The sequence below is a fragment of the Rhyacophila brunnea genome, unplaced genomic scaffold (assembly GCF_057557595.1).
Source record: "Rhyacophila brunnea isolate RB1 unplaced genomic scaffold, BYU_Rbru_1.0 scaffold_7, whole genome shotgun sequence".
Classification (NCBI taxonomy): domain Eukaryota; kingdom Metazoa; phylum Arthropoda; class Insecta; order Trichoptera; family Rhyacophilidae; genus Rhyacophila; species Rhyacophila brunnea.
Window position 1 is genome coordinate 19,058,697 of NW_028233339.1, and position 26,799 is coordinate 19,085,495.

A 26,799-nucleotide genomic window follows, 5' to 3' on the forward strand; every position below is an offset into this window, starting at 1 on the left:
ATTTTAGAAAATAAAATGAAATAATAATTATTACCGTGTACCAACTTTGCCATATTATTTATGGATAGTGATTGAATATTATTAACATGGTACATATTCATTAGTTTTGATTTTAACAGCAAAAATGTTGACATGCAAAAATGAATTGTATCGAAGTTTGTAGAAAATTATTGTATGGAAAATTAAAATATAGTCAGAGAAATTCTTAAAAAAAAATAAAAACACTATAAATTCAAACATAGTTCAATATGAAATTAACAAGTGTGCTCTGTGTGAAATTTTGAAACTTTTTAACTGCCTGACTGAATGGCCAATTGATATAATATATTTTTGGATTATAGTATGATACATCACAATAATAAATTATACTTCTTCCTACCAGTAGCACCTACACATTAAATGATTTTTGAAATTTACAAAGCAGCTGTGATAGATTATAACAAAAACATTTGAAACACCTGAAACAATAATTGGAAACATACAAATCTATTTTTCTGGTTCTGAAACATACCATCACTATCCATATCAAAAAACAAGTCTCTCAACCTGTTTTCTGTCAAATGGACCTGGACAGATTTTAAATGGATATAAGCAAATGTAGTTGATATTAATATTATGAGAAAGTCCTGAGAATTGTTAAAACCATGAATCATAAGAGCTTCAAGAATGTTCAAAGAAATATTAGAATAACTTATCAACTCTTGGAAGCATCAGCAATTATGTAATATTCAGGACGGTTTTTACGAAGTGCTTTAAAAAATAAAAGAAAAACTTGAATTTATATTGTTTGTCATACATATTTCATCGTAATAATATAAAATTTAAGGAAAAATAGGACTTTCATTTTAAAATTTTATAGTATGAAAATTGAATTGTTTACATACAGAACATATCAATAACATGTCACATATTTGAAAGGATTCAAATTATAGTGAAATATGCTGCCTAGTTAACTGGTTTTCTGGATACTTAATTTGACCATTATAACTAATTTGTTGAACTCTTTTGCAACAAAATTAACATCCACTCGTAACACAATGGTTGAGAGCCATTTTATAATGGCTATACATATTATAAAAAGCTGTCATATTCAATTGTATACATTACATGGCATTATAATATAAAATAAAACATTTAAGTTTGACCGTACTGAAATTAATATATTTGGAAATGTCTACAAAATATCCTTAAAAATCTACTGACTTCGTTTACCTGTACTCTAAGATTGGCTAATGATATAAACTGAGCCTTCTCTACATACAACACTGAGATCACTATAATATGGAATTCAGCCTTGAAATAATAATACACAGTAAATTCTCATTCTTATACTATTATTTATAAAAAAATGAAAGGTTAGTCAAAATAATCTTAATACGTATGCACCACATTGTAGGAGATTCCATTAAAAAATCTACTAGCCAATCAACCTTTCTTATTATAATGGTCCTAAAGAAAATAATTAATTACAAAAGCATCCGCAGATGCTGCAGGGTAAATTTATAAACTACACTTTCCACATTAACTTTGGGAATATTGGTGTATTATCAGTATAGACGATAGCCTAAGTTGAAAAAATAAAATTAAAGATTGGCAAATAAGCTGTCCCAAGTACTGCCAATTATGCATTTCTCATTTTTACACAAAACAAATTCAGAAAAGAAAAAAATACATAGGTTATAAATGTAATAAAATATTTCATAAATCAATGGGAATTATTTAGCTGGCAAGTAATTCACCTGGCAGGCATTATCATTCTATACCACCGTTGGCTCATAACATAATAGTACAACAATAGTACTACAGTGTTAGCTCAAAATTTGACCGATTGTCTTTGATTACAATAATGTGCGATAGGCCATATATGAACATGTAAGTTTTAATGGCCACTTGTTTTGAGAATTTAAAAAGATAATAAACAAAGGAGAAATCATTCACGAAACAAAAACAAAAAAAGAAGTTCAATCAAGCACCTTAACTTTTTTTAAACAATTACAGAACACTTGAAGTAACTGAAATATTTTGTTCAGTCTTTGATCTTTTGGCAGTAGCCTCCTCATCCAACTGTTCGTCGTCCGAAGGCCTCTTTTTGGAAGTGAATTTGAATCTGACTATAACCGCTGTCATGTTGTCACAGCCCGTTCCGTCTCCCGCTGTGTTTGGTGAAAGGCAACTATTGAACATCTGTAACAAAATAGTTGAAATGAATATTTTATGATTTCTAAAATTTTTCTATACATTCCATGAATGAACCTTTATTAAAATAATACATAATATACCATATTACAAATAATTTATTACTGCACTGACCTAATTAACAACGTAGTTAATCACTTTCATTTACAGTTAAGCCTGGCGCGCATGAACGATTAAATAACCGGCCGGTCGCATTCGGACAATAGTTGGTTTGCTAGCGCATGATCCAATTTATTACCGGACGGTATGTTTGAGCGCGCACAGCCCAATTTATATCGGGGGCAATGCGCGCGCATCGAAGAATTGCGGACGCGATAACAAACATCAAAATGGATTTTGTAGAGGTTGCGTGCATATTTGCTCTTCTTCTAAAATTGCGCCAAAAGAAATGAAAATGAAGATACTGGGTGCATGCAATAATAAGCGATAATAATTTATAAAGAAACTGAAAAAATGGGACAGGTAGGTACCCACACGCAACGAATTACGCATCGATGAAACTGTCAAATGTGGATATCGTAGCGGTTCGATGTATGTGCGCGCTCCATATCATACTTGTCACTTGTGTGCTTGTGTGAGTGCAGTCGGCCAGCGATGACAACGTTCATGCGTGTGCTTTCATTTGAAAGCATTGCCCATTAAGCCCCGGATTCCCAGATTCGGGTCGGTGTAAAATTTTGTGTCTGAACACAGAATTTCAACGCGGCCGTTCACTCAATCGTCCATGTGCGGGGTTGCATTACAATACTATGGTTACAACTTCCCGATTGTTGACCGTATGATAATTAACCGTTCATGCGCGCTAGGCTTTATGTTTATTGTGAAAGAATAAAATTTGTATGAGGACTCAGGCAGACTTAAGCGCACCGGATGATTAATAAAAAAATTGCGACATGGCATCATTTTATTATTCACACACTTATTCCATTTAGTACTGATATCAATTAGTGTAATCAACAAATTGGGCTGCGTTAGATGGCTAGGTTATGCACTATCTACATATTATTATATAAATTATAATGCATGAGTAATGGGAAGGAGGAGGCTTTCAGCAGATTTGGATCGAGAAGATTGCTCCCTAATAATAATATGGGGGGAAAAACATTGTACATGGTATTTAACTTCAAACTTTTAGATTTTAATGGTAGTATGGTCACACTCTACAAGAGATGATCTCATTTTTCATTAGCCAGGTCGCACATATAAATTCTTCTCGATTGCAACACGTTGAATTTGACAATGTGAGTTTGTAGGTATTCACACAACACATGTCAATGTCAATATTAGTTGAAAAAAAATATCCGCCATTGCATGCAAATAAATCAGCTCAATACGGTCAATATGAACATTGCAAATTTCGTAGAGGCGCATGTGCAGATGCTGCTTCTCGCGGTCAGCCATTCGCTTTGGCTGGTCATATTGTGATGTCACTGTCCCTGGTTGTGTGCACGGAAGATAGTTGTAACATTACTGGCAGCTTTGATTTATGGCCATTTTGCAGTCGAGACAATTTTATATGTATGACTGAGCTTATATATTTCATGGCAAGTAATGCAATGATAAATGCATGTATAAAATAAGATTTGATTTAAAATTGATCAAATAATGCCCCATATGTCACTCCTTTGCATAATATTTTACAAGATACGGACTTAATACAAGATTATAATTTTGGTTTGAATTTATATTTTAGAGCACTTTTAAGACATCTAAGACTTACCTCTTCACATATCTGCGAAAGCTTGTTAACACCCTTGGCTAATCTGGACTGAACAAAGTCGACGACCTCTTGACTGGTCATCGAATTCCAAATTCCATCACATGCCAACACCATAAATTTATCTCTAGTGGGATCTATGGTTAAAATTTTGACATCCGGCAATGCTGTGATCATCTGCTCTTTGGCTCCCAATTCTTTATTCTGCTTATATCCCAGATCTCCGATGGCTCTCGATAAGTTTAGCCCACCGTTGACTCGGCCATCTGTGGAAACTTTCCCGCCTGCTTTTACAATTCTCGACAGCTCAATATCATCCTCCGGCTTATGGTCGATGGACATGTCAACAGCCTTTCCGTCTCGGCAGACTATGCAGCGTGAGTCACCCGCATTCGCCACAAACAACTGGTTATCTAAATAACAAACACATAGGTGTTATTCAATAAAATACATTTACATAATCGTAAGAAGATTATTGTAAAAACAATAATCTTGTTGAAAATATAATATTTTGAAAAGGTGCTAGATATAACTACGGATGTTAGCTGATTTACCAAATATGTGTGGCTTTATTCTCAACGTTAATACAATGACGTTTCCAAAAACACTCTTTAATGGTATCAATATATTTTAAGTGACCATGAAATGCTAATTTCTATGATGAGAAAAGAATCTTTGCAACAAAGTCTACAGATTGTTGAGACTCACCTCACAAAGATAATCAAAATTCTTCATTTTCAACTTTCACATGGTACTTGGGCCCCAATGGGAGTGTTAGTTTTAGATCATATTGGATATTCATTGATTTCAAAATAATCATTACTATGTATATGTTTAATCAGGCAGAAGACTTTTTTGTTTTAGTTTGTAATTCATTTAGAGGCAACTTATTCAAAGAGTTAACGGCCCACATGCTCGTCGTAGGTCAAAATTGAGTTTTTATTGTATTTTCAAACCATGATCCTGGACACTCCTTAAACGTTGTAGATAATCTATTTATATAATTTTGAAGCCTTATTATCCTTTATAGTTTAAACATTTGATGACTGCATAAAGTATTTTTGTTACATAAAATAGTATTCTTTTAAACCTCTCGCTCTAATGTTTTAGAATATAGTCATATTTCGGTACATAACTGTGCAGTGGTGTTAAGATTTTTTACGTTTATTAATTTTTAAACGCATTTATGAAACCATTAGTATAATTTATTACGAGATAATTTTTGTAAAATATTCACGATAAAAAATTATATTGATAATCTCTGTGATCCCAAATTTGACAAGAATTAGGCATTTTATTATTCAAAAAAATCGGCAAGATTAACACATTTGAAGATGATTCTAAAGATACTTATTATAAGCTATGTCTTTGACCATTCAAGTGTGATAAACATCTTATGAATAATGATTGCTTTATAATAATTATTGACCTAAGAATAAGGTAGTGTTTTTTTGAAATACGCCATTTCTTTTGTCATTCCCCAGTGGTTAAGCTACATACGGCCGTAGCCATAAATTGACAAACTATAATTGAAGTAGGGAGTAAAATGATATTGACGCGCGTGTTTGAACATGTACCGTTTAAAAAAAAAACAAAAAAAAATTCGGTTAGGTACATGTTCAAACACGCGCGTTAACATAATTTTACTCCCTACTTTAATTATAGTTCGTCAATTTATGGCTACGGCCGTATGTTGTAGCTTAACCACTGGGGAATGACAAAAGAAATGGCGTATTTCAAAAAAACACTACCTTATTCTTAGGTCAATAATTATTATAAAGCAATCATTATTCATAAGATGTTTATCACACTTGAATGGTCAAAGACATAGCTTATAATAAGTATCTTTAGAATCATCTTCAAATGTGTTAATCTTGCCGATTTTTTGAATAATAAAATGCCTAATTCTTGTCAAATTTGGGATCACAGAGATTATCAATATAATTTTTTATCGTGAATATTTTACAAAAATTATCTCGTAATAAATTATACTAATGGTTTCATAAATGCGTTTAAAAATTAATAAACGTAAAAAATCTTAACACCACTGCACAGTTATGTACCGAAATATGACTATATTCTAAAACATTAGAGCGAGAGGTTTAAAAGAATACTATTTTATGTAACAAAAATACTTTATGCAGTCATCAAATGTTTAAACTATAAAGGATAATAAGGCTTCAAAATTATATAAATAGATTATCTACAACGTTTAAGGAGTGTCCAGGATCATGGTTTGAAAATACAATAAAAACTCAATTTTGACCTTCGACGAGCATGTCCCCCCTTAACCCTTTCCCGGCGACCGTATTCCAGTAGGATACAGCTAGTACGTAACACATGGGCGACCGTATAGCAGTCAGATACGCAAACCTTGACCTGTGGATAACGCAAGAAATATTTTTCATGCGGCATTGAGAATTTTATTAAAAAATAGCCCGATCCATCCGCCTACTTCCACCTATTTAACTTTGTCAAAAATATGTTGTTTTAATTTCATAAACATCGATCTTTCGAACCCTCTCGATCTATTGAGATTCGCCGGTATGATTGCATCAGTTCAAATCTACGCGGTATTTTTCAGCGCCTGCGCACTAGGTATACAAAATATTTTCATTCGAGTTGAGTGTGCGCCGAGTGATTTATCGTGTCAAGTTGAATATTCACCGCGATCTTTACAACACCATGTTTGCGGGAATAAAATACAACCAAAAAACCGAACCTGTGTCGTCGAAATATTTATAAATATGTACTTGAACTTGTGTTCTGGATTATGTCATTTATTTTTATTACTCATGGTCATGTCGTCATGTGTCACCCCAATTGTTTGAAAGTCATAAATCGAGCTCATTATTGAAAGTCGTAAATATGTCATAAAGATACGTCCACACGGAATGAAAAAATATAATATATTATTATATTTTAGTTAGGACGATTGCGAGTTTTACCAATAAATTACGAACTACTATGAAGGAATATATAAAACGTATAAATAAACGTAAGTATAAAAAAAAACACACGGGTATACAACATAATATAAAATGTAAATCATGGAATACTGACTCTTCAACTATATTACATATTATCTTTGTATGCAATTTAGTGTTTATAAAATTTTAAAACCTCACGCAATAAATGTTTTTATAGCACTTTTACAAGCACGCAGCAGATTTTACAAAATAAATATTGTTTTTTTTATAAAACATAAAACGACAATCACTAACATAACACAATGCTCAATAAAACTGAAAAGTTTAATCTAGTAAAAATCCAAATTACACTAAAAAAAGAACATAAGGAATTATTACCATATTTCAACCACTGTGGACTCAACTTTACGCGACCCATAAAACTTGTAATAATATGCGACACAATAAAAGCTATTATTTTCAATATTTTTAACGGCATTTTTAAGTGTTTCTAACATGACTAAAATAAAATTAGTGTCAGTGATTTATTTCTTTTCATAGGCGCACAATCTCAATGACGCGTTTTTACGTCACAAACATGGCTGCGTATTTTTTCAGTACAAGGGACTATGGACGATTTTATTCAAGTATTCACAGCTAAATTCAACAATCGATTCTATTTTTTAGTGTGGCACTTCGAACCTTATGTATCTAGGCATGATAACAGTAATACCAGCTATTTTTAATTGCCGTATTTATCATAATATAGCGAAGCATAGCATTTAGAAAAATGGTACCGCAGAGAGAGCCCCTTTCATATTGAAACTGACGCGGCGGCCGGGTTAATACCAATATTGATTCTAACCTTTGAGTAATGCGACAACAGCGGTGCAGCCACTGTCGGAACCGGGCTCATTCTTGATAGACATTGTGAAGTCATCCATCTCTTCGTCCATGTCCTCATCATCTTCATCGCTTGTGTCTTCCTCTCCATTTTCTAATTAACAAAACCAAGAATTAAGTATTATATAATTTTATTTGATACATTTTGTGTACAGTTAAGTCATAGAGATAATCATTGAAGTTATTCTCGTAAATGTCAATTCATACTGATTACGGCACGATAGGTGGGGGAACATTTTCATGTTGGAAGGTCACATTAAGTTGGCTGTAGCCTAATAAGACTGTCTTGAAATAACTTCAATTAGATGCATTTCAAAAATCTAACCATGTACAAACTTTTAAAATTTAGATTCATTCGAATGGTCTAACTCAATGACTTACAAGGCCACATTCGGCCATAAGGCTGCAGGTTTCCCACTAGAGGTGAGTTGGAAATACTGTCACCAGTTTGTTTAATCAAGTATCGGATGAAACTACCCATACTCCCCCATAATACCCATAGTACGTGTGAATACAAGTATATTTTAATTTATTAGTCTGCACTCCAATCACATATTCTTTGACTGACATTTCACATTTGCGATCAAAAAATAATACTTTTTTGATCAAATATTATTGACTGATTTTTGCATTATAGAAGTGGTCAAAAAGTGGAAGACTTAGGCCCTTCTCCGACGGCGCAACTGCCAGAACCGGTCGGTGATGGAACTCATAGCTCAGAACTCAGCTGATCAATGTGATACTTCGCACATGCTACTGAAACCCACTTGAAATAATAATCACATAACCTCCAACTGTCAAACTGCACCATCAGCTGTTTTGTACAAAAACCGACAACACGCACGCTGCTGCGTTTACTCGAACACAATTAGGTTATTTCAATTTTGCTTATCTTGTACTTTTGAAATCTTGGGTTGTTATGGTTTTTATAGCATGAGACTTGTTACGCAGTGCTACCAATTTTGGTAGGAAAATATGATTTTTAACTGATATTGATACCACTGTTTTACGGTGATTGGAAACATGAGACCGCGCGACTGGCATGTCGCGTCTCTACACGACTGTTTTGAAACTGAGAGATTCCAGTCTAGTCGTCAGCGAGCCGCCATTGAAATACATTAGCTAGATACTGGTTGGAATTTTAGTTTCAGTTCCGTCGGATTTCAGTTGCTCCGTGGGAGGGCCTTGGCTCGTAATTTATTTAGTATGAAACTCGACTCACGACCAAAAGTGTAAAAACGTAACTTGAAGAATCTAATTTCAATAAATTTGCGACTGATGGGTTGAGTAGAATATTATTTGTATAGGTAATAATTTTATTATGAAAAAAATTCTATTAACATCTATTTTATGACTTGGATAACTTAAATAAATTAAATGAAATAACCCATCGTAGGACACAAACCCATTGCCCTCGTTGTTATAGTGTAACTGACTTACCTTCATCAGACGATTCTTCATTAACTCCATTGGTATTTTCTGCTTCGTCTTCAGACGAAGATTCCTCTTCCTTTCCTTTAAAGGTCTCATCGTTGGAGGAGTCACTGTCATCATCCTCAGCTGCATTAATTACACCGAGAAGACTGTTGTACAGAACAGCAGCCATGCGTTTCTTTATAACGGGCATGTCTGTAGAATCTGACTCTGACGGGCTTTTGGAATTTTCTGTACTAGGGACTCCTGAAGTTTTGGCTGGAAATTTTTTACATAACAATATTATATTGTACAACCAGGGTCAAGAGTACGATCCCACGACTGACAAAAATTAATATTATTTTTTTAATGTGGGCAAGGGCCTACTGGTTAAAAATCACTACTCGTAAAAAATGTTAATATAACACACAGAGGCCAATACATTCTTAAAGAGTAAAAATGGTAAATTACTTGTTAGTAATAATATATTGAGACAATTTTAGAGATTTAAGAAATATATTATAATATCACATCAACAAATGCTACACAACTCTTCAACAATGTGAAATATCTTTGCTAATAATTACTCTATACACAGACAGCTATAAATTAAAGCACAACCTTGGTATTGCGATGAATTTTGAGTTATTAGTTTTCAAAATCGCCACATTTCAAATTATAGTTGTTTGTCTCTAGTGTTACATAATATTGTTTGTAAGAACAATAAGAAAACAAACTTAGATAATTATAACTGAATTTCTTAACATGTTGTATTTTTCAAGTTGTACATACTAAATCCAAACATAATACAAATTGAAAAGTAAAGATGTATTACCAAAAATATTTGACTATAAAAACAAAATTAATATCAATAATCAGCGTAACGCTGCTCCCATTAATGTGATATAATTATTTTACTTAATACTGGTAGATTTTACCTAATGATTTTCCCTTTATGCTAGTGGGAGTAGTTAGATCGCCATTTTCGTGAGATGATGATGTCACATTTTCTTTGACTTCATCGCTTTTAGAATTGGTAACATCTCCGTTACATTGATCCTGTTTCACAGGTGATGACTCTTTCTTTGCAGGTTCTGTCTGCTTTTTACTCGGCGAAGGTAAGTCGCACATGTCTTCAGAGCTATCTGGCATTGACTTATCCTGACTCTTTTTGGGTGTCTCAGCATTTGAGCTTACTGCGGGTGTTTCGGAATCAGGCTTAACTTCTCCGTTGCTAGTTGATACCTGGGGGCAATAAACAAAAATAATGTTTTATATCACCAAAGAAACGTCAAATCTTCAGCTCACATAGGGTTTTGCCTATTCACAACAATTTATATTGAAATATAATGACAAAAGTGCCAAGCCAATGTATGCTTATGGGTGACAATTTGCAACTTCACAAGAGAACAATTATTTGAAAATAGAATATCATCAGTTTCATTGTATATTTTTCATTAGTTATACTTTTGTCACAGATTAATTCTTGAACACACTTTTGCGATGTAGAAGATGACATTCTGAACAATCTAACCCCATAAACAACCAACTTTTGCTAAGATGTCCCTTTTGACGTCTTATTACCTTCGATATGCAAATTTATTTTTATAAATAAAATCATTATTTACAATTGAAAATTTACTGTACCTACTTAAATATTAATAGTATACTAGCAGAGCCAGCTGGCGGTCGCCAGTCTGTCTCGCTAGGTCTTGCAGACGGCGTGGCGGTGTTGGATATTAATATAATTGTGAAGTATGCATAGACGGCGCCATAGTTTTCCCTTCGGGATGGATTTTCATTCACCGCAGACAGTTTGACATTTCGCCGATTTGTCAGTTTTACGATTTGCAAGTCGTCACTGCCAATATAAATTTGGGGTCATATGCGTAGTCTATTCTGGAGTCTGGCCTTCACAATATCGTCTCACACCACTTCAGACTGATAGGCCTAGCAGAACAGCTGGCAATCGCCGATTGCTATCACTGACATTTTAATAGAATATAATATGTTTATATATTGCACTTATTCATTCATTCTTATTTGTTTTCGTTGAACTAAGAACATACATTACACGTCATGTTGTTGGTTAGTTCTTTATAATTCATTAAGCCCTGCCTAAACCAAACAATAGCAGTTAAAATATTATTCTATCTATTAAATATCCAAAATGATGTATGATTTAATAGCATAATTTTAAATATTTTATGGGCAGATACGTATTATGGCTTGGTTTCCCAGGGTTAATTTGAATTTTAAAAACTAACCAACACCATCTGTAAATTGTAGTCTTAGTTCAATGTAAACAAATACGTATAACTGACAAAGTTTAGTCTGTACTATCTATGGTGGATCCACCCTACCTCCACCCATCGCCACTACAGGATAGTCTAATTTTTATACATTTAGATTATTGCATTATAATACGTTTTATTTATTCAATGGGGGAAGATCCCATTAGATTGAAAAAATGTAAAAACTATTTCTCATAATGTCTTTTAAGATACTCGTAATTACCATCCTGAAGCGGTGTGTCCATATGCTTTGCTTAGGAACAAAAATGGTATTTTATTTTAAAATTCTTTAAAGTACTTAATATACTAATGAATAAATTCCAACATGCTAAATTTATTATTTAACAAATTATCTGGGTGGGGAAATAAAAAGTATTATTTTTATCATGTACAAAAGTGAAAAAAGTAGCAGGTATCTACTTACATATTGTACCTAATTGTGTAATAAAAATGTCATAATTGACTAATTTCACTTATAAGTGATGAATGATAAAAAAATAACAAACAACATGCATAATAAGAAGCATTATTAGAATGTTATTTTTATGGAGTAGGTATTAATAGTTGCTAATGATATAAAAGAAGAAGAAAGGTTACTGTAATTTTATATACAATAATTATTATTATAAAATATATAAACATCATTAATTTTTAATTACCTACCTGTATTAAACGTCACATCAATTTCATTTACCTACCTAAATGTAAAAATAATACAATTATTACTGAATCACGATAACTACCTATCTATTTTATATGGAAGTATGTGATACTTCGACGTTGATCTGAGAATAATATATATCTGACATTTATAGTCAATTTTTCAGGGGGTTCAAAAAACTGTTTTTGTCGGTATCAGTATTATTTTTATTTTTCAAGTGAAATGATTTAATATTAGTACTAAAACAGTCATTTAAAGATGTATGGAAATTGTAATGTAATAATAAAATAAATCAAGCAGATAGATAATATTTCTTTTTAGTTCCTAGACACTTCGATGCAGACAGACACCATTTTCCACGTCAAATTTGAGCATTTTAGGATTGTTTTCGTAGAACAATAATATTTCCATTCGATCCGTCACCATTTTGTACAAAATACACCAATAACCTAGAATTCGCCAAAACTGCAGATAGATACTATTGTCAGATCACCATCGACTTACTATAATATTGAGAAGAGCGTAATATGTACCTATATAATGTAGTTTCTTATTTATTAAGTCTGAAATTATTCAATTTACTGATAGAAGTATTAAAATTATCTTCATCTTACAATAAATGTCTTGATTGAAATTGATTATTTATGGGTGCTAATAGAAATGTCACATTTTTCGATTATTCCTGCAAATTCTAAATTTGAATTCTGACACGTCAAATGAACTTCAGTTCGCGAAAGAAAACAAAAGACAATCATTAGTCTATTAGTTTGACAGATAAGTGGCAGTGAAGTGGTTTTGGATTATATTTTAGTAGTAATTTGTGAGGAAATATGTAATTATTTCATGTTAAAACGAATAGTACGCCAATGTGCCGCTTACAGATTTGAATAGTTTTGTGGAATATTAATTTAGATTTGTGAAATATCGATTATATAGAAAGTATTAAACGAAATTATAATCAATTTGAGGTACACGGACAGCAAGATGCGCAAATGTATGGTGACGGATATAAAACGCGATTTAAAAATGATATTATCTGTGATTGTGTCGAGTTTTATCATATTGTGCCCGATTCAAATGGAAGTAGATTCGGGACTCCAAAAATTGAAGTGAATTTCTTTAATAATCAACAAAATGGTATTTAAATTTAAAAAAATGTGCGTTTTCCAAAATCTCTTAGGATAATAATATATAGGAGATACGTCAACATGAGTTGAGAGGCTGAGGCAGCTCTTCTAGCTTTTCTTCATATCGTAACAAAGACAAACCCTATGGCTTGAAAGTGTTCCTAATGCTCAAATTACATTGGCCCGACCGTCTGCTACAATTGCGAAAAGATAATATTGTCTATGGTTAAATGTCACTTTGAATCGTCCACAGTCGTGAACAATCGTGAGCAATTTGAAAAAATCCTATTTTTTGGCCACGATTCTACTACAGCCGAATCGAAGATTGCCGAGAACATATGAAAATATCCGAAGTTGCCGGCCGCTTTGCGACCCGCGTCACCGTTGCTAAACGTGACATTCTGAATACACCAATCGAGCGATCAACATCAGCTCTCTTTCCAATACTATCAACTAATAAGATGGCAAAAAATTGAATGATATAGACTAGCGCCGAGAACACACTCCTCATTGAATTAATATACACCAGAGACCGGGCGGAATATTGTATATTCTAAAAATAATTTAAAAGATAGGATATTTGAAAACATCACAGATGTTATCGGCAACGATAGATCAAGTGCCTACGTAGAATGCTTTAATTATTTTGATTGTGGAATATTCAAGCAGTGGCATTTTTGTATGTGGGTACCTATACTGTACACTATGTTCATAATGCTGTTGTATATTGATTTACCTATAACGTTTTATAAGTAGACTTCGTTTTCTTGTGTTATTTTGCGACATTTTTTGACCCAGTGTTTTCGTTTACGGCGCGCCCTGTTAGCCGAGTGACTTGTACATAATAATATAGCAATACTCATTACAATCAATCTAACTTGCCATGTAGTTAATTATCGATTATATAACATACATAATTTTGAAAACCATTTCTGAGAAAATGTTATAACCAATAGAAAAAATCTTTTTGAAAAATGTAAGACACCCGGCAGGAATCAAACCTGCATCTCTTGGGTTTACGCCTCGTGCGCATTGTCTACTATGCTACAAGGTGACATACCAATTACGACAGATTTTAACTATTGGCCCTTGATACTTGTGTTTTTCAAAATTATGTATGTTCAATAATTAGAATGGTACATTCTTAAATCTTGTGAATAATTTGTTGAATAGTTGAAAGAAATAGTTAATTATCCATTATATACTTAAATTAAGAATAATACGTAAGTATGCAAAATGAAAATATTTTCTATAATACAATAGCCAATTTCAAATGGCCGTGACTCGCTACTTGCATAAAATATACTTTCGACAGCTGAGTTTTGACGTAAATATGCGAGGGAAAACTGTTCAGTGTAGTCAACAATCTAACAAAGAAATAGTTTTGGGTAAACCTATATTTTTAATAACAGCAACACCATATTTATTGTAAACCAATCAAAAGCAAGGGTCAACACGATCAAATACTTGCGTGTAATTACATATAGTAGAATACCGATTCCTCACGACGGTCGGCGTGGATCGTTGGATCTGCGCGTCTGCCGGTGTAATTAAGCCTTAATAGAAGAAATCTGGTGGGTAGACGAACTTCACCAAATACCACAATATGTAGGCTTTTGATTGCTTGAATTAAAACTTTTTAAGGCATTGATAAAAGTATACATGGCGAGTGTTACCTGTGATTCATTGGAAGTTCCTGATTTATCAGCAGTGGTGGATGATGTGACGGAATCGGATTCTTCTGTTTTTAAGGAGCTCGAGCAGCCGGCCGTTTTATCTCGCGAACAACCAGCTCGCTTTGGTCTTAAATATGGTGACAGAACTTTTTCAGAAGCACCTTCCACTTTTAATTTATTAGTTGCAGTGTTTACTTTGCCTTCTTGGTACTTGGCTATGATATCTTCGAGGGGCATTGTGGCCTCTTCAAATAAGTTGCTCACTTCCTCTTCTTCGTCAATATCATCTTCTTCCTCTTTGTTCAACTCGTTTTCTAAAAGCCAACCAGATATCATTGGAAACAATTCAAAAATTTTGTACAAAAATATTATATCATATTGTGTGTAATACTAATTATTACCATTGAGATATTTGTTTGAATAATATGTGATCACTTTGAAATTCAAAGACATTGAACATAATTACTTCATTTTAAATAATGTGAATTGATAAAATATACTATTGTATTAAATTAATATATATAATATATATAATTAATAATTAATTAATTAAAACCCGTGATAACCAAATGGGCCCTGCAAATCGCGTATGGGACATTATATATAACCACTACTGTCCGACAAGAAGATCTAGGCAATAACCGGAAGTCGCTGGAGTCAAAGTGCGATTAACTAAATTGGAGGAGCTTGTTAATTCACAGTTTTAACACGTGGACAACTCGTCGATAGCCGGAAGTCGTTGCAGTCGAAGTGCGGTTAAAAGTAGGAGGGGCTTTATTAGTTCATAATTTCAATTCAATTCAATTCATTTATTTTTTTAACATATTGTGGACATTACAAATTATAAGTTTAAGACGTTCACAACATGACATTTAGAAACAAAGATATATAAATATAACAGTATTACATAAAAAAAATAGATATATCAGTAGATGAATTAGATAGGTACAAGGAAGTACACCGGATGAGTTAAGCAGACCCTATTTTAAGAATTTATAAAACAACATCCACCTAAACTCATTCTCACGTAGGTGGAATTATATCAACACCCGAAGCAATTTCGTTGAACATAGTTATCACTCTCCCAATTGGCATTACCAGTGGCAGGTTGGTTCTGCACCTTGGGAGAATAAACAACTGATGGTCTCTATTTCTAAGATAGTTATCAGGGACACACAGGTCAACACTGCCCAGAATGGCAGAGTTCTCATTTATACCTTGTATAAGTCGAAAAAAATACGTAGCTAAATAAAGATTTCTTCTAAATTGCAGACTGCAGTATGTAAGCATGCCTAAGAGAAAGTCAGTTGGATAAAGCCACGGATAGTATCCATACAACCTCAAGTAAAGAAGTCTCGAGAATTTCTTCTGTACCCTCTCCATCATAAGGCCATACTTCAACTGCTGCGGTGCCCAAACAATAGACCCACTCTCAAGTCTGCTTCGAACTAAAGAATTAAATAAAAGTTTTAATACCGTAACATCTGAAAAGACCCGGGAAGTACGCATGACGAAGCCCAACATTTTAAGCGCTTTGTTACAAATGGTAACTATATGGCTAATAAATGTCAGTTTACTCTCAAACGTAATGCCAAGATCCCTTACAGATGATGTTCGTGACAGAACTCTGCCATGCATCGAGTATTGGAAACACAACACTTTTGAGGCTCTGGTAAACGATAAAAGATTGCATTTATCAATATTGAATTCTAGTTTGTTACGCCTGCCCCAATTTAATATATTATCTATATCAAGTTGGAGCTGACGACAATCGTCCAAGGTGACAACTTCCAAAAAGAGTTTCAAGTCATCAGCGAACAACAAAAACATAGCATTTTTTATTACCAATGCTATGTCATTTATAAAAATCGTGAACAGCAAGGGCCCTAAGTTTGAGCCCTGGGGGACACCAGAAAATGTGTAAAAGGTCTGTGACTGATAAAGGCCGTACGATACGTATTGTTGACGGTTCCTAAAATAACTCCCGAATAGCTTCAAAAATCGATCCGACAATCCAATAAGTTGGAGTTTTTCCATCAGGATGTCATGATCGACCTTGTCAAATGCTTTCGAGAAGTCATTGTAAGAACAGTCAACCTGGTGGCCTCTATCCAGTGCCGATGACACATAATCGGTAAATACCATCAGGTTAGTTTCCGTTGATCGGCCTGCTCTAAATCCATGCTGTTCATTTATTATAAATGACTCAATTTTTGGAGAAATCATGTTGTGCATGATCATCTCAAGAACTTTTGCTGGTGCAGAGAGAACAGCTACCGGCCTGTAATTCTCCACTGATGACTCTGTACCACTCTTATGGATTGGAGTAACCTTCGACATCTTCCACGTTTCCGGGAAGATACTGTCTCCATTGCGAGATTAAATATATATGAAAGCGGGCCTTTGACAAAGTCAATACAACCCTTTAAAAAAAATGTAGGAACATAATCAGGTCCCAAAGAGCGAGTATTCTTTAGTTTTTTAATAAACTGAAGTACATCGCCCTCATTAATTGAAAAAATATCGACGGATTGGGCACCACATGACGGTTTTCCTGACGTTGAGGCAACATCCAGATTTGGAATACTACATGCGTAGACAGACTTGAAATGACCAGCAAATGCTTCTGCCACTCCATGTCCGGTCACCTCTTCGCCCTTCCAACTCATCCTATCGGTAAACCCACCATCTCTTCTTAACGATTTTACGTAATTCCAAAACAATTAAGGATTTTCGCGAATGGAATCTCCTGCCGTTTCCATATATGTTCGATAGGCCCGTCGAACAGCTTGTCTCACTTTCGAATGATAGATGCTAAACATGATATAGTCAGTCTGATCATGCCCAGCCTTCCATGCTGTATGATAGTTATGCTTGACCTTAATGTCCCCAATAATCTCCCGAGAAAACCACCTCAGGTATCGCCTTCCACCACGACATGGCGACTTCCTCGAAAAACATTGATCAAAAATATTATACACAATATTGTAAAAACATTGTACCGCCTCATTCACATCACAAATCTCGAGCAACTCACTCCAGTCCACTTCACTCATCAATGAGTAAAGATTTAAAGTTGTTGAAGTTGATGAGAGAAGTTTAAAGATGTTGACAAGATCTTGTTCGACAGTACAATCAAAATTCATAATAGGTATTTCATGTGGATGGATACCCACGATTATATTCAACATCAGAAGTACAATACAAATTCCACCACCCAAACCTAATGGAAATCAGAGAATTGTCATGTTAACCCATTCACTGCATCCAACGCAAATGGTGCGTTGCCCATCAGGTGGCCATTCGATATAATTACCATGCTATTTAAATGTGGTGATTCAATATTAATGAAAAGTCCGCAGCGAATGGATTAAAGATGATAAGCACATGTTCTTTATTTCATTCAGCTCATCAACTCTATTCTTCAAGATAGGTACCTAATCTACAAAATTATTATAAATATAATATGTATAATAGCCGGGACAGTGGTGCGACTAGACGAAATGAATGGCTGACCGCAAGGAGCACTGCACTGTTAATATTTTGCCATGTACATGGGGCCGATGTCCAGTGAAATTGGTTGTATGTGAAAAAATGTTTTTTTTGTACCAAAAATCGGCGCTATGTGTGGGAGTACATTAGGTTACATGTATTCTGTGAATGATAACAAAATTACATCGACAAATTCACAGTCGAGATGAGTTTGTATATGCGATCCGGCTAAAGCCTAGTTAGTTCACACTTGACAAGTCCCATACTGAGCCAAGGCTCCTTGGCCTAGCAGCCACTTTAAACTGACTGAGTGTTTACATATTCTACATAGTTAATTTACACACGTCTTACATTCAATTCATCATCTTTACACATAAGCAGTAAGTAGATATAAAATGAAAATTTCATATTGATAGAATTATCCCTACGATGATAAAGGAAGATGGATTGAAAGATGAGAAGACACAAACGAAGCGGATCTGGATATGAAAATGGATATTACAAATAGGTATGCAGCTTCAATTGGACTTTTTACCACTTTTTAATACTGAACAATCTGGTATTTTATTGCAAAATATAGTTGGCATAATTGAACGATCAGACACCATTACCAAAGTCGCCACACCTGTAATGCCAGCGCTCCATTGGCGAGCCGAAAGTCCGAGGACAATAAATCGTCCGATTTGTCTATGGTCTGCTACTGATCAACGAACGAATAAAAAAGTCGAGCTGTCAAAAGTTGCAATTATTGTAATGTCTTCCGATAATCCTACAATTTTGTGTTATTTATATGTGGACTTGCATAAAATAATAGAGAAATGAATGATAGAATGAATCTACGTTTTCTTTTATGAATTTCATAAATACAAATAAAAAAATAATTGATAAATCTCTCATTTTCAAATGTGTAAATTAACAAATCAATCAATAAAAATATTTAAAACAATTACAGATTTTTTTTCGGTCTGAATGATTGCGTATTAATGTCAAATCGAATTTACGTAGTGATCGACAGACAAAGTCTGGCAACTCAGAGAGTAAAATATCAAACATGTTTGAAATCCTACGAGCCTGGTCTGTGGATTAAAAAGTCCGCAGATCTGGGGTGCTCCACGCGAAAAAAAAGTCCGAAGACTGTAAATCGTCTTGACGTGCGTACCAATGGAGTGCCGGCATAAGAGATAAGTTACATCATGTTGTCCTTTCTAGAAACAGGGTATACTTAGTTGAAATCATAGTTTCAAATAAACTTGACACTCAGCAAACAACTGTCTCAATACACCACAGTATGTGACTACAATTCCACGATGGCCGCACGGCTTAAGCGTCGTGGGTCCCAGGTTCGAATCCTGGGTCTGGCAAATACACATATTGTTTTTCAATTTGTGTATGAGTCAGAGTATGGACCTAATAGGTTGAGCAAGTGGCTGGCATCCATTTCTCGTAAAAACAAAATCTGCTACAAACCTCCACTCTGTAGAGGCCCATATGATCTTATTAGGATCGGACATGGACGAATAATAATAATGTGAGTACAGCTTTACAGGTGGGCTGCTCGACCCAAAAAATAAAATGTAACTGTTTCTATTCTTTGTATCATTTCATTCGTTGATCATTAGATTGTAATACCCTGGCCGAATATTCGTGAGGTGTAAACTAGGCACAAGGAGGATAAGTAGTTTGAGAGAGCTTACCTGAACGACACATAGCTTTTAAGACATCCACGACTTCGGTTGTAGCTATTGTGGCATCGAATCCAAGAAATGCCTCTTCCAGTGCATCCGAATATTTTCCATCTTTGTATGCTTTTGTATTTTTAATGTAGTCGGGTAACTTTTCTGCACAATATTTGGCGACCTCTGCACCGCCATGCCCGTCATAAACCGCAAATAGTGAGGTACCCTCATCAAAGTTGAGTTCGCAGTTGTGAGAATCCTACAACACAGGAAGTTGATATAATAAATAATTTTAGCAAAGAACAAAGAAAAAACGTAATCATTACGTACCTACGTTGTGAATGACAAAAATTATCGTTAATTAAACTCAAATTATAAAGATATCCCGCATGTGACAATCAAATAATTGTCGGCGGTAACAAAACAATGTTATAGCTGACAATGTTGAAACATTTTTTAACGATTCTTACAACTAAAAGATAATATAATTATTAAACGAGCATTATAGTAGTTGCTGAAGCAATAATGTAGGGAGAATATAACAACCCGATGGGTATTGTATCGACATGAGGTACCAAAATATAAAAACCGCGGGCTTTACTCACCTCTTGACTAACACGCCATCCTTGCATTGAACTGGCGCCGCAAGACAAAATATCAGAAGATTCATCACTAGAGATTTTATCAGTAACCGGCTCTGATAAATAGGCACCCATTATATTAAAATTAAACAAAATGCGTGAAAATAAAGACACAAAACCTTTGTAAATTAATCAGAATTGCGCCAACTAGCCCACACATCCACCATACACGCCACTAAATATATTGCCATAGACTAAAGAGCATAGACAAGATAAAAGTGATGCATGTACAACAACTTACAAACACAAATAAGCTTTAAATCTATGGTAAAGTCAGAATATTCCATAATATGAAAATAGAGAAATGATTTTTTAGATTGATTAGGCTATTGTAATCAAGGATTTTTCTATACCATCTATTTTCGGTACCACATAAATATATGTTTCTAAAGCTTTTTAAATTTATAAATTTTAAGTAAATAGAATGTTAAGATCATAAATTGATCAATTATTAATATCAAATCCTCGTGATTAAAAGTACCTATTCTAATAAAACATAGGTAGGTACCTAATTATTATTATTCGAATTTGACTTTGAAGTCCTTGAGATAGGGTTTGCTCTTTCTTCTTCGCGTGAGGTTATATTCTACTAATTTATTTTCTTTTTTCTTGTCGTTGGTCATTCCTCCCTTTTATTTACTGGTCATACCCACGCGTCCATTTTTTATGTAGGGAGTTTGGGATCCCTTGGTCGTCATTCTGGATTTGACTTTCTTAGTGTTTACATGTTGCGTCTGACAGTTCATTCTAACTATCAAAAAAAAATATATTTTGGACGAACGTTAAGTGATAGTTTAGTGAACGTTAAGTGATCAGTGATTATGGCGCAACATCTGAATGACCGTGAGGAGGATATTCTAAAAGCAATGGATACCAGACGGGGAAGCAGACTGCTACAGGAGGAAAAGTTCAACGTACGAGCGTCGATTAAGATGCTGATGTTTGAGGTATCCTCGTTACGTACCTACCTTATTTCAGCAGGGGGACCGGCAAGGAGTGGCACAACGCCCATAAAACAATTCTTGGCAGCCCCTACGGTCGTAGAGTTAGTTATAAATGACAAGTTGCGTCGGTGCGACCACTCGTCATCAGCTAACCATCTGACGGAGAGGACCATCGCGGCCCTCCAGAATGCGATGTTTTCCCACCGGGGCAGCTTCTGGAAGGGTATGCAAGGGTTAGTGGATTGGGCAACCAATCCTCAAAACATCATAACAGCGATGGGCTTGTACCAAGAAATCGAAGAGGGTTTTCAAGACAACTTATAATAAAATTTGCGAGAACATGACTTAGATCCTTACCGGAAGGATACCTTCACTCGGGAGGCACTATCAAGGATTCCTCTGAGCTCAGAGTCCCGGAAGGCCCTCGAACTCACATTATGGCCCGGGTACTCCGAAGGGGCGACGTCCTGTGGGAAGGGAGTTCTCCATCGGAGGTACGGGCTCCACCAGGAATCCGTACTCTAAGCGGAGGTGACCGCATCTGGACAACATTAGGGCCCGCCTAAAATACTTTCGGGGAGTCTGGATGGCGTAGTGTACCCCCCCCCCCCAACATTGGTAAAAATAATAGCCGTAGCCCGCATACCTTTTGTGCGAACACCACCATTGGTAAGTCTTTCTTTACTTTTACGGAAAGAATTTCAAACGCAACAATCAGCAGAGGTCACTCTCGAGATCGAGGACTTAAAGAACTCAGGGATTCTAGAAGAAGCGGGTCCAACCCCCAGTTTTCTCTCAACCCTGTTTCTGATCAAGAAACAAGACGGGACCCTATGCCCTGTTTTCAACCGAAAGCGTTTGAATGCGTTCCGACAGCCAAAGCCATTCAAACTAATCCACCATTACGAGGTTTCAGCCGTCTTACAAACAGAAGACTGGCTAGTAATAATAGATCTAAGCCAGGCGTACCTCCAGGTACCCATGGCTTCTCAACATCGTCGATTCGTTCGACTAGCCTACCAAGGGGAACTCCTACAATTCACGTGTCTCCCGTTCATGCTGTCAGCCGCTCCGATTTTGTTTGCATCCCTGACCAATTGGGTCGCCGAACGCGTACGAAAGAATGGCTGAGAATATTCACTTACCTAGATGACTTCATAGTAGCCAACCAATCCGAGAAACAGTCTCGGTTCAGGTGGAATACACAATAACCTTTATACAGTCTTTAGGGTGGTTAATAAATATTAAAAGATCCTGTCTGAACCCAAGCCAACAATGAGGGTTCTTGGACATCACGTAGGACACAGGTTTCTTGTATTGTTTGTTTGGATTAACCGGTGCGCGGCACTTGACGGTACACTGTTTATGGATGATAAATTGTGATAAGTCAGGTTAATGAATGATGATGATAGGTTGTATGAATGACGAGAGCCGGTATCACGGCTTGCCAGGTATTCAAAAGTCTCGCTTGTACAACGGTCACACTATATCAAGCTGACCTGGCCGTGGCCCACGAACGCTGTGCGGCAACACGCACCAGTGGTATTTTTAAGCTGACCCACGCGCGACGGCGGTTTTGAATTTAACTCTTTTTGAGTCACACTGTAGGTAAGAAACGACGGTAAAGTTAACTTGCTCACGTCCGCTTGCTGCCTATTTATTGAACTAACTAAATGTTATTTGCATCACGGTCGATTATGACCCGTGACTGCCGGTCATTACTTGGTCTTGTAACCACGATTTGGCGCAACCACCTACTATATTGTATAGGTATTAAATCAAAGAGATTGAAGACTAATCTCCTTGTATTAAATAAAAAGAAAGCTGCATTCTTATATCTATTTCATATTTTATTTTGAATAAATTAGATAAAAAATGGTATCAAAGGAATTTTATCTAGCATTAAAACTTTTATTATTCGTGATGTTAACTCTCTAGAGAAATGTAGATCGTATTTTTCTCCTTGTGTTCTCCTGTGCTGTTTTTTTCCCACTACCTTTTTCAAATTTATTTATCTCCTGGAATCTTTTTGCTATTGATAGGTAGCATCTTTTTTATTAATAAAAGTTTTATTTTAATTTTCAAAATTATTTATTATTTTTGAAAAGTATTTTTAGGTAGGTACCTACCTACATGAATTATAACTCAAGCTTATCGTCTCACGAAAATGGTGAAGTATGAGTATTGGTAAAAGTATACCGTGAATAAATACGTCAACTATGTATTTTCACATTATTAATAATTTTCATTGGCGACACTGTAAAGAAAAACCGCGCGCGGCAGATTGTAGAATATTTGAATAAATTTAAGAAGTAATATTTGATGCAGCCGAGTTGACCACCTTGAACAAAGTATGATTTCACTCAATAGTGAACCTCCTCACCTCACTTGATCGCCAGTTGGATTTGGTACGCTGAGTTCTCGTGTTGTGTTAAACCTGTATTTTATGAGGCAGTGTTATTTTGACAGAAAATGTGATTGGCACCGGGAACAATGTTATATTTTTGATTATTATCCGCGTGTTTGACCAACAACTTTACGATAAAAATTGCCTCCAGTAATAAATAATTACTAATAAGATATAATTTTGTGAATTCAGTCAATTTAGTGTTTGTGATGAGGCTTTCAACAAAAGTTTTAGTATGTGTAGTGGGTGTTTTAGGAAATGCTGGAATCTGGGGAGATGCGTCGATTGATACAGTATTAGCAAAAACTTATGGATATAGCAAAAAATCATCCGGTAATTAATACATCATAGTTATTGTAAATAAAAAAATACAGAACAACACAATTATTAAAATAAGATTCTAATTATTAGATATTTATTTACAAGGAAACCTATTTATCTATTAATGTATATACCTATCAAACGTAGAAATTAAATGGAGCAAACTAATATATTTATACCTACTTACATATTATAAAATTATATAGGTAGAACATTTAATGTAGCCTTCACAATGGCTGGCTTATAATATTATGAGTAAATTTAATGAAGGTAACCTTCAGTTATAGGTATAAGAAAGAAATATAATTTTCTCAAACACAAATTAAAAAAAAACGATATTTTTATGTGGATCACAAGAAAATTTAATGTATTTAATATAACATAATAAAGTTAAGACAATCATAAAAAAATATATTACATCGAATATGCAGGTACCCATAATAGAAAATATTGATGGATGTTTGTTTACATAATATTATTTTGGTTTCGATTTGAAAGCGGTGTTCTTTTGAGACTTTCCTGTCGCAATTATTTATCCTGACCCGATATTAGACACCGACCTTAGATTTTATTAAAATACAAAAATATTATGTACCTACCTATCCTAAGACGAAATATTGTCATTAATTAATACCCAATATAAATCACATCCAGCAAGCAGTGTTTCGAAATAATTTTATAAATTTTATAATATACTTCAAAGTAAAATTATGTTTGTTTGATTTTTCCTTTTCCTACTTGACCCCAAGATCTCCATAAAATAAAAATAAAAAGTTTGTTTATTCAAATTACAATCCAATTTTGAATTTTCATGACAGATAAAGTTTGCATACAGATCTATAAATTACCCAGATCTTAAAACTACGAACTACCATAGGACGCCGTTTTGAAAATGTCAATCGAATGTCAGATTTTGTCCAGTTACGAGTCTTGATTGGGTAGTTTTCGACAGTGGCTCCCCCATCCCATTCTTTGGATAAGTTTTTAGGTCTGTACCTACATATTTTGGATTCAATTTTAATTTCTTTTGTTCGATTTGGCTGTCAGAGTTATTTTCATTTTTACATGTTGTACATATTTTAGTATTTTTTTTAACCATATCCGATCTTAGGAAGATCATATTAAGGGCCTCCACATAGTGGAGGTTTGTATTAACATATTTTTGTTTTCACGAGATGTGGATGTTAGCCACTTGCTCAACCTAATAGGTCCATGCTCCAACTTCAAACACAAATTGAAAAAACAATATTGTGTATTTTTCCCAGACCTAGGATTCGAACATGAGACCCACGACATTATAAGCCGAAGCGTTACCCTCTTACCCGCGTAGAAGCAGATATACTATATAAATAATATATTAATATTCAAGAATGTAATAAATTATTATTGTGTTGTTAAGTGTTTATCAATGAAGAAACCTTGTGCGAAATACTTGGGTCAGTACATAAAACTCAATATTTTATCCAAAAATAAACAGTCAAATAATAAAAATACAAGTAATCCTGATCTTATAGTAGGCAGATAACTGAGTATACATATTATATGTATATAAAGTGTCAACAAAATACGTCGATACGAACTAAAAAATGTTATTATATAATGATTTATAAATTGTTGATAAATATAACGTAACGTAACTTTAGTAAATTAAATAAAAGTAATTCGGTAAGGTAAAATGGAGGAGAAAGATCAATTTTATTAGGTACTATCCAGTACCCATTTACATTAATGAGTCTTCAATTTCTCAGAAATTAATTTTCTAAAAAAATAGTTTTCCAAATGTATTGACCACTTTTCTAAAATGCATTATTTGGGATATTAAAAAAAATTTACATTGTTATTAGATGGGTAGTTGAAGGCGGGTGTAATTGACTAATCGAGATGGCACCCATACAGGATTTAAATCGGGGCCATTTTCTACACCAAATTGGGTTAAATCATTGTATTGTACCTTACATCGATGAAGTAAAAAACTATTTATATATAATAATTACTCGTATATTTTGCAAGATAAATTTTTATGAAATAGCATCTGATTCTAATGGATTTATGATTCATGTTAGTTTATAATGAATGCCATAGTTTTTTGATGAATTGTTGTCTAAATGGATTCTTTTGAAATCTGGGTCAATTTATTCAACTCCGAGTAAAACAAAAATAATTGATACACAGCATCAGTCAGGTACACTTTTATATTTTAATTCACCATCTTATCATTATTTGAAAGAATAATGCACATTCGCAAACACCTAGTGTGGCAATTATTCGCAATCTTTATTTTATTACTATGCTCGTACCTTGATCGGTAGTTAGATTGTCTATTCTCCGGTATACGCAATTGAGATTTTATATTTCTGATCAATATGCTTTCACATTACAATGTGAATGAAAGGTTTTTGATCTTGACACTAACTTTTAATAC

The 26,799-nt window shown here is 34.4% G+C and overlaps 2 protein-coding genes across 2 annotated transcripts in view; one reads left to right on the forward strand and one right to left on the reverse strand.

The window, feature by feature from the left end:
- Positions 1 to 851: 851 nt before the first annotated feature.
- Positions 852 to 20,901, reverse strand: LOC147064581 (putative protein phosphatase CG10417). The gene is made up of 8 exons (XM_085958283.1): positions 20,670 to 20,901; positions 20,083 to 20,323; positions 14,897 to 15,210; positions 10,077 to 10,383; positions 9,166 to 9,417; positions 7,688 to 7,819; positions 3,917 to 4,326; positions 852 to 2,184 (listed from the first exon to the last, which is right to left on the reverse strand). Exons 1-8 carry the CDS (start codon positions 20,778 to 20,780, stop codon positions 1,993 to 1,995), a joined length of 1,959 nt encoding a protein of 652 aa, XP_085814409.1. The 5' UTR covers positions 20,781 to 20,901; the 3' UTR covers positions 852 to 1,992.
- Positions 20,902 to 24,043: 3,142 nt separating this feature from the next.
- LOC147064582 (multicopper oxidase 3-like) overlaps positions 24,044 to 26,799 on the forward strand; it is a 77,850-nt gene continuing 75,094 nt past the window's right edge. Inside the window, exon 1 of the mRNA XM_085957720.1 lies at positions 24,044 to 24,389. Coding sequence (XP_085813846.1) covers positions 24,266 to 24,389 — 124 coding nt within the window. The 5' untranslated portion in view covers positions 24,044 to 24,265. The remainder of the gene's footprint in view (positions 24,390 to 26,799) is intronic.

Bases quoted from the DNA above. Each gene is read 5' to 3' on its own strand.
- LOC147064581 (XM_085958283.1), bottom strand. From the start codon at position 20,780: ATGGGTGCCTATTTATCAGAGCCGGTTACTGATAAAATCTCTAGTGAT. The intron at 7,820-9,165 runs GTAAGTCAGTTA...TTTGTTAATTAG, and splicing joins TGAAGAATCGTCTGATGAAG to AAAATGGAGAGGAAGACACA. The intron at 4,327-7,687 runs GTTAGAATCAAT...TTTGTTATTTAG, and splicing joins TGTTGTCGCATTACTCAAAG to ATAACCAGTTGTTTGTGGCG.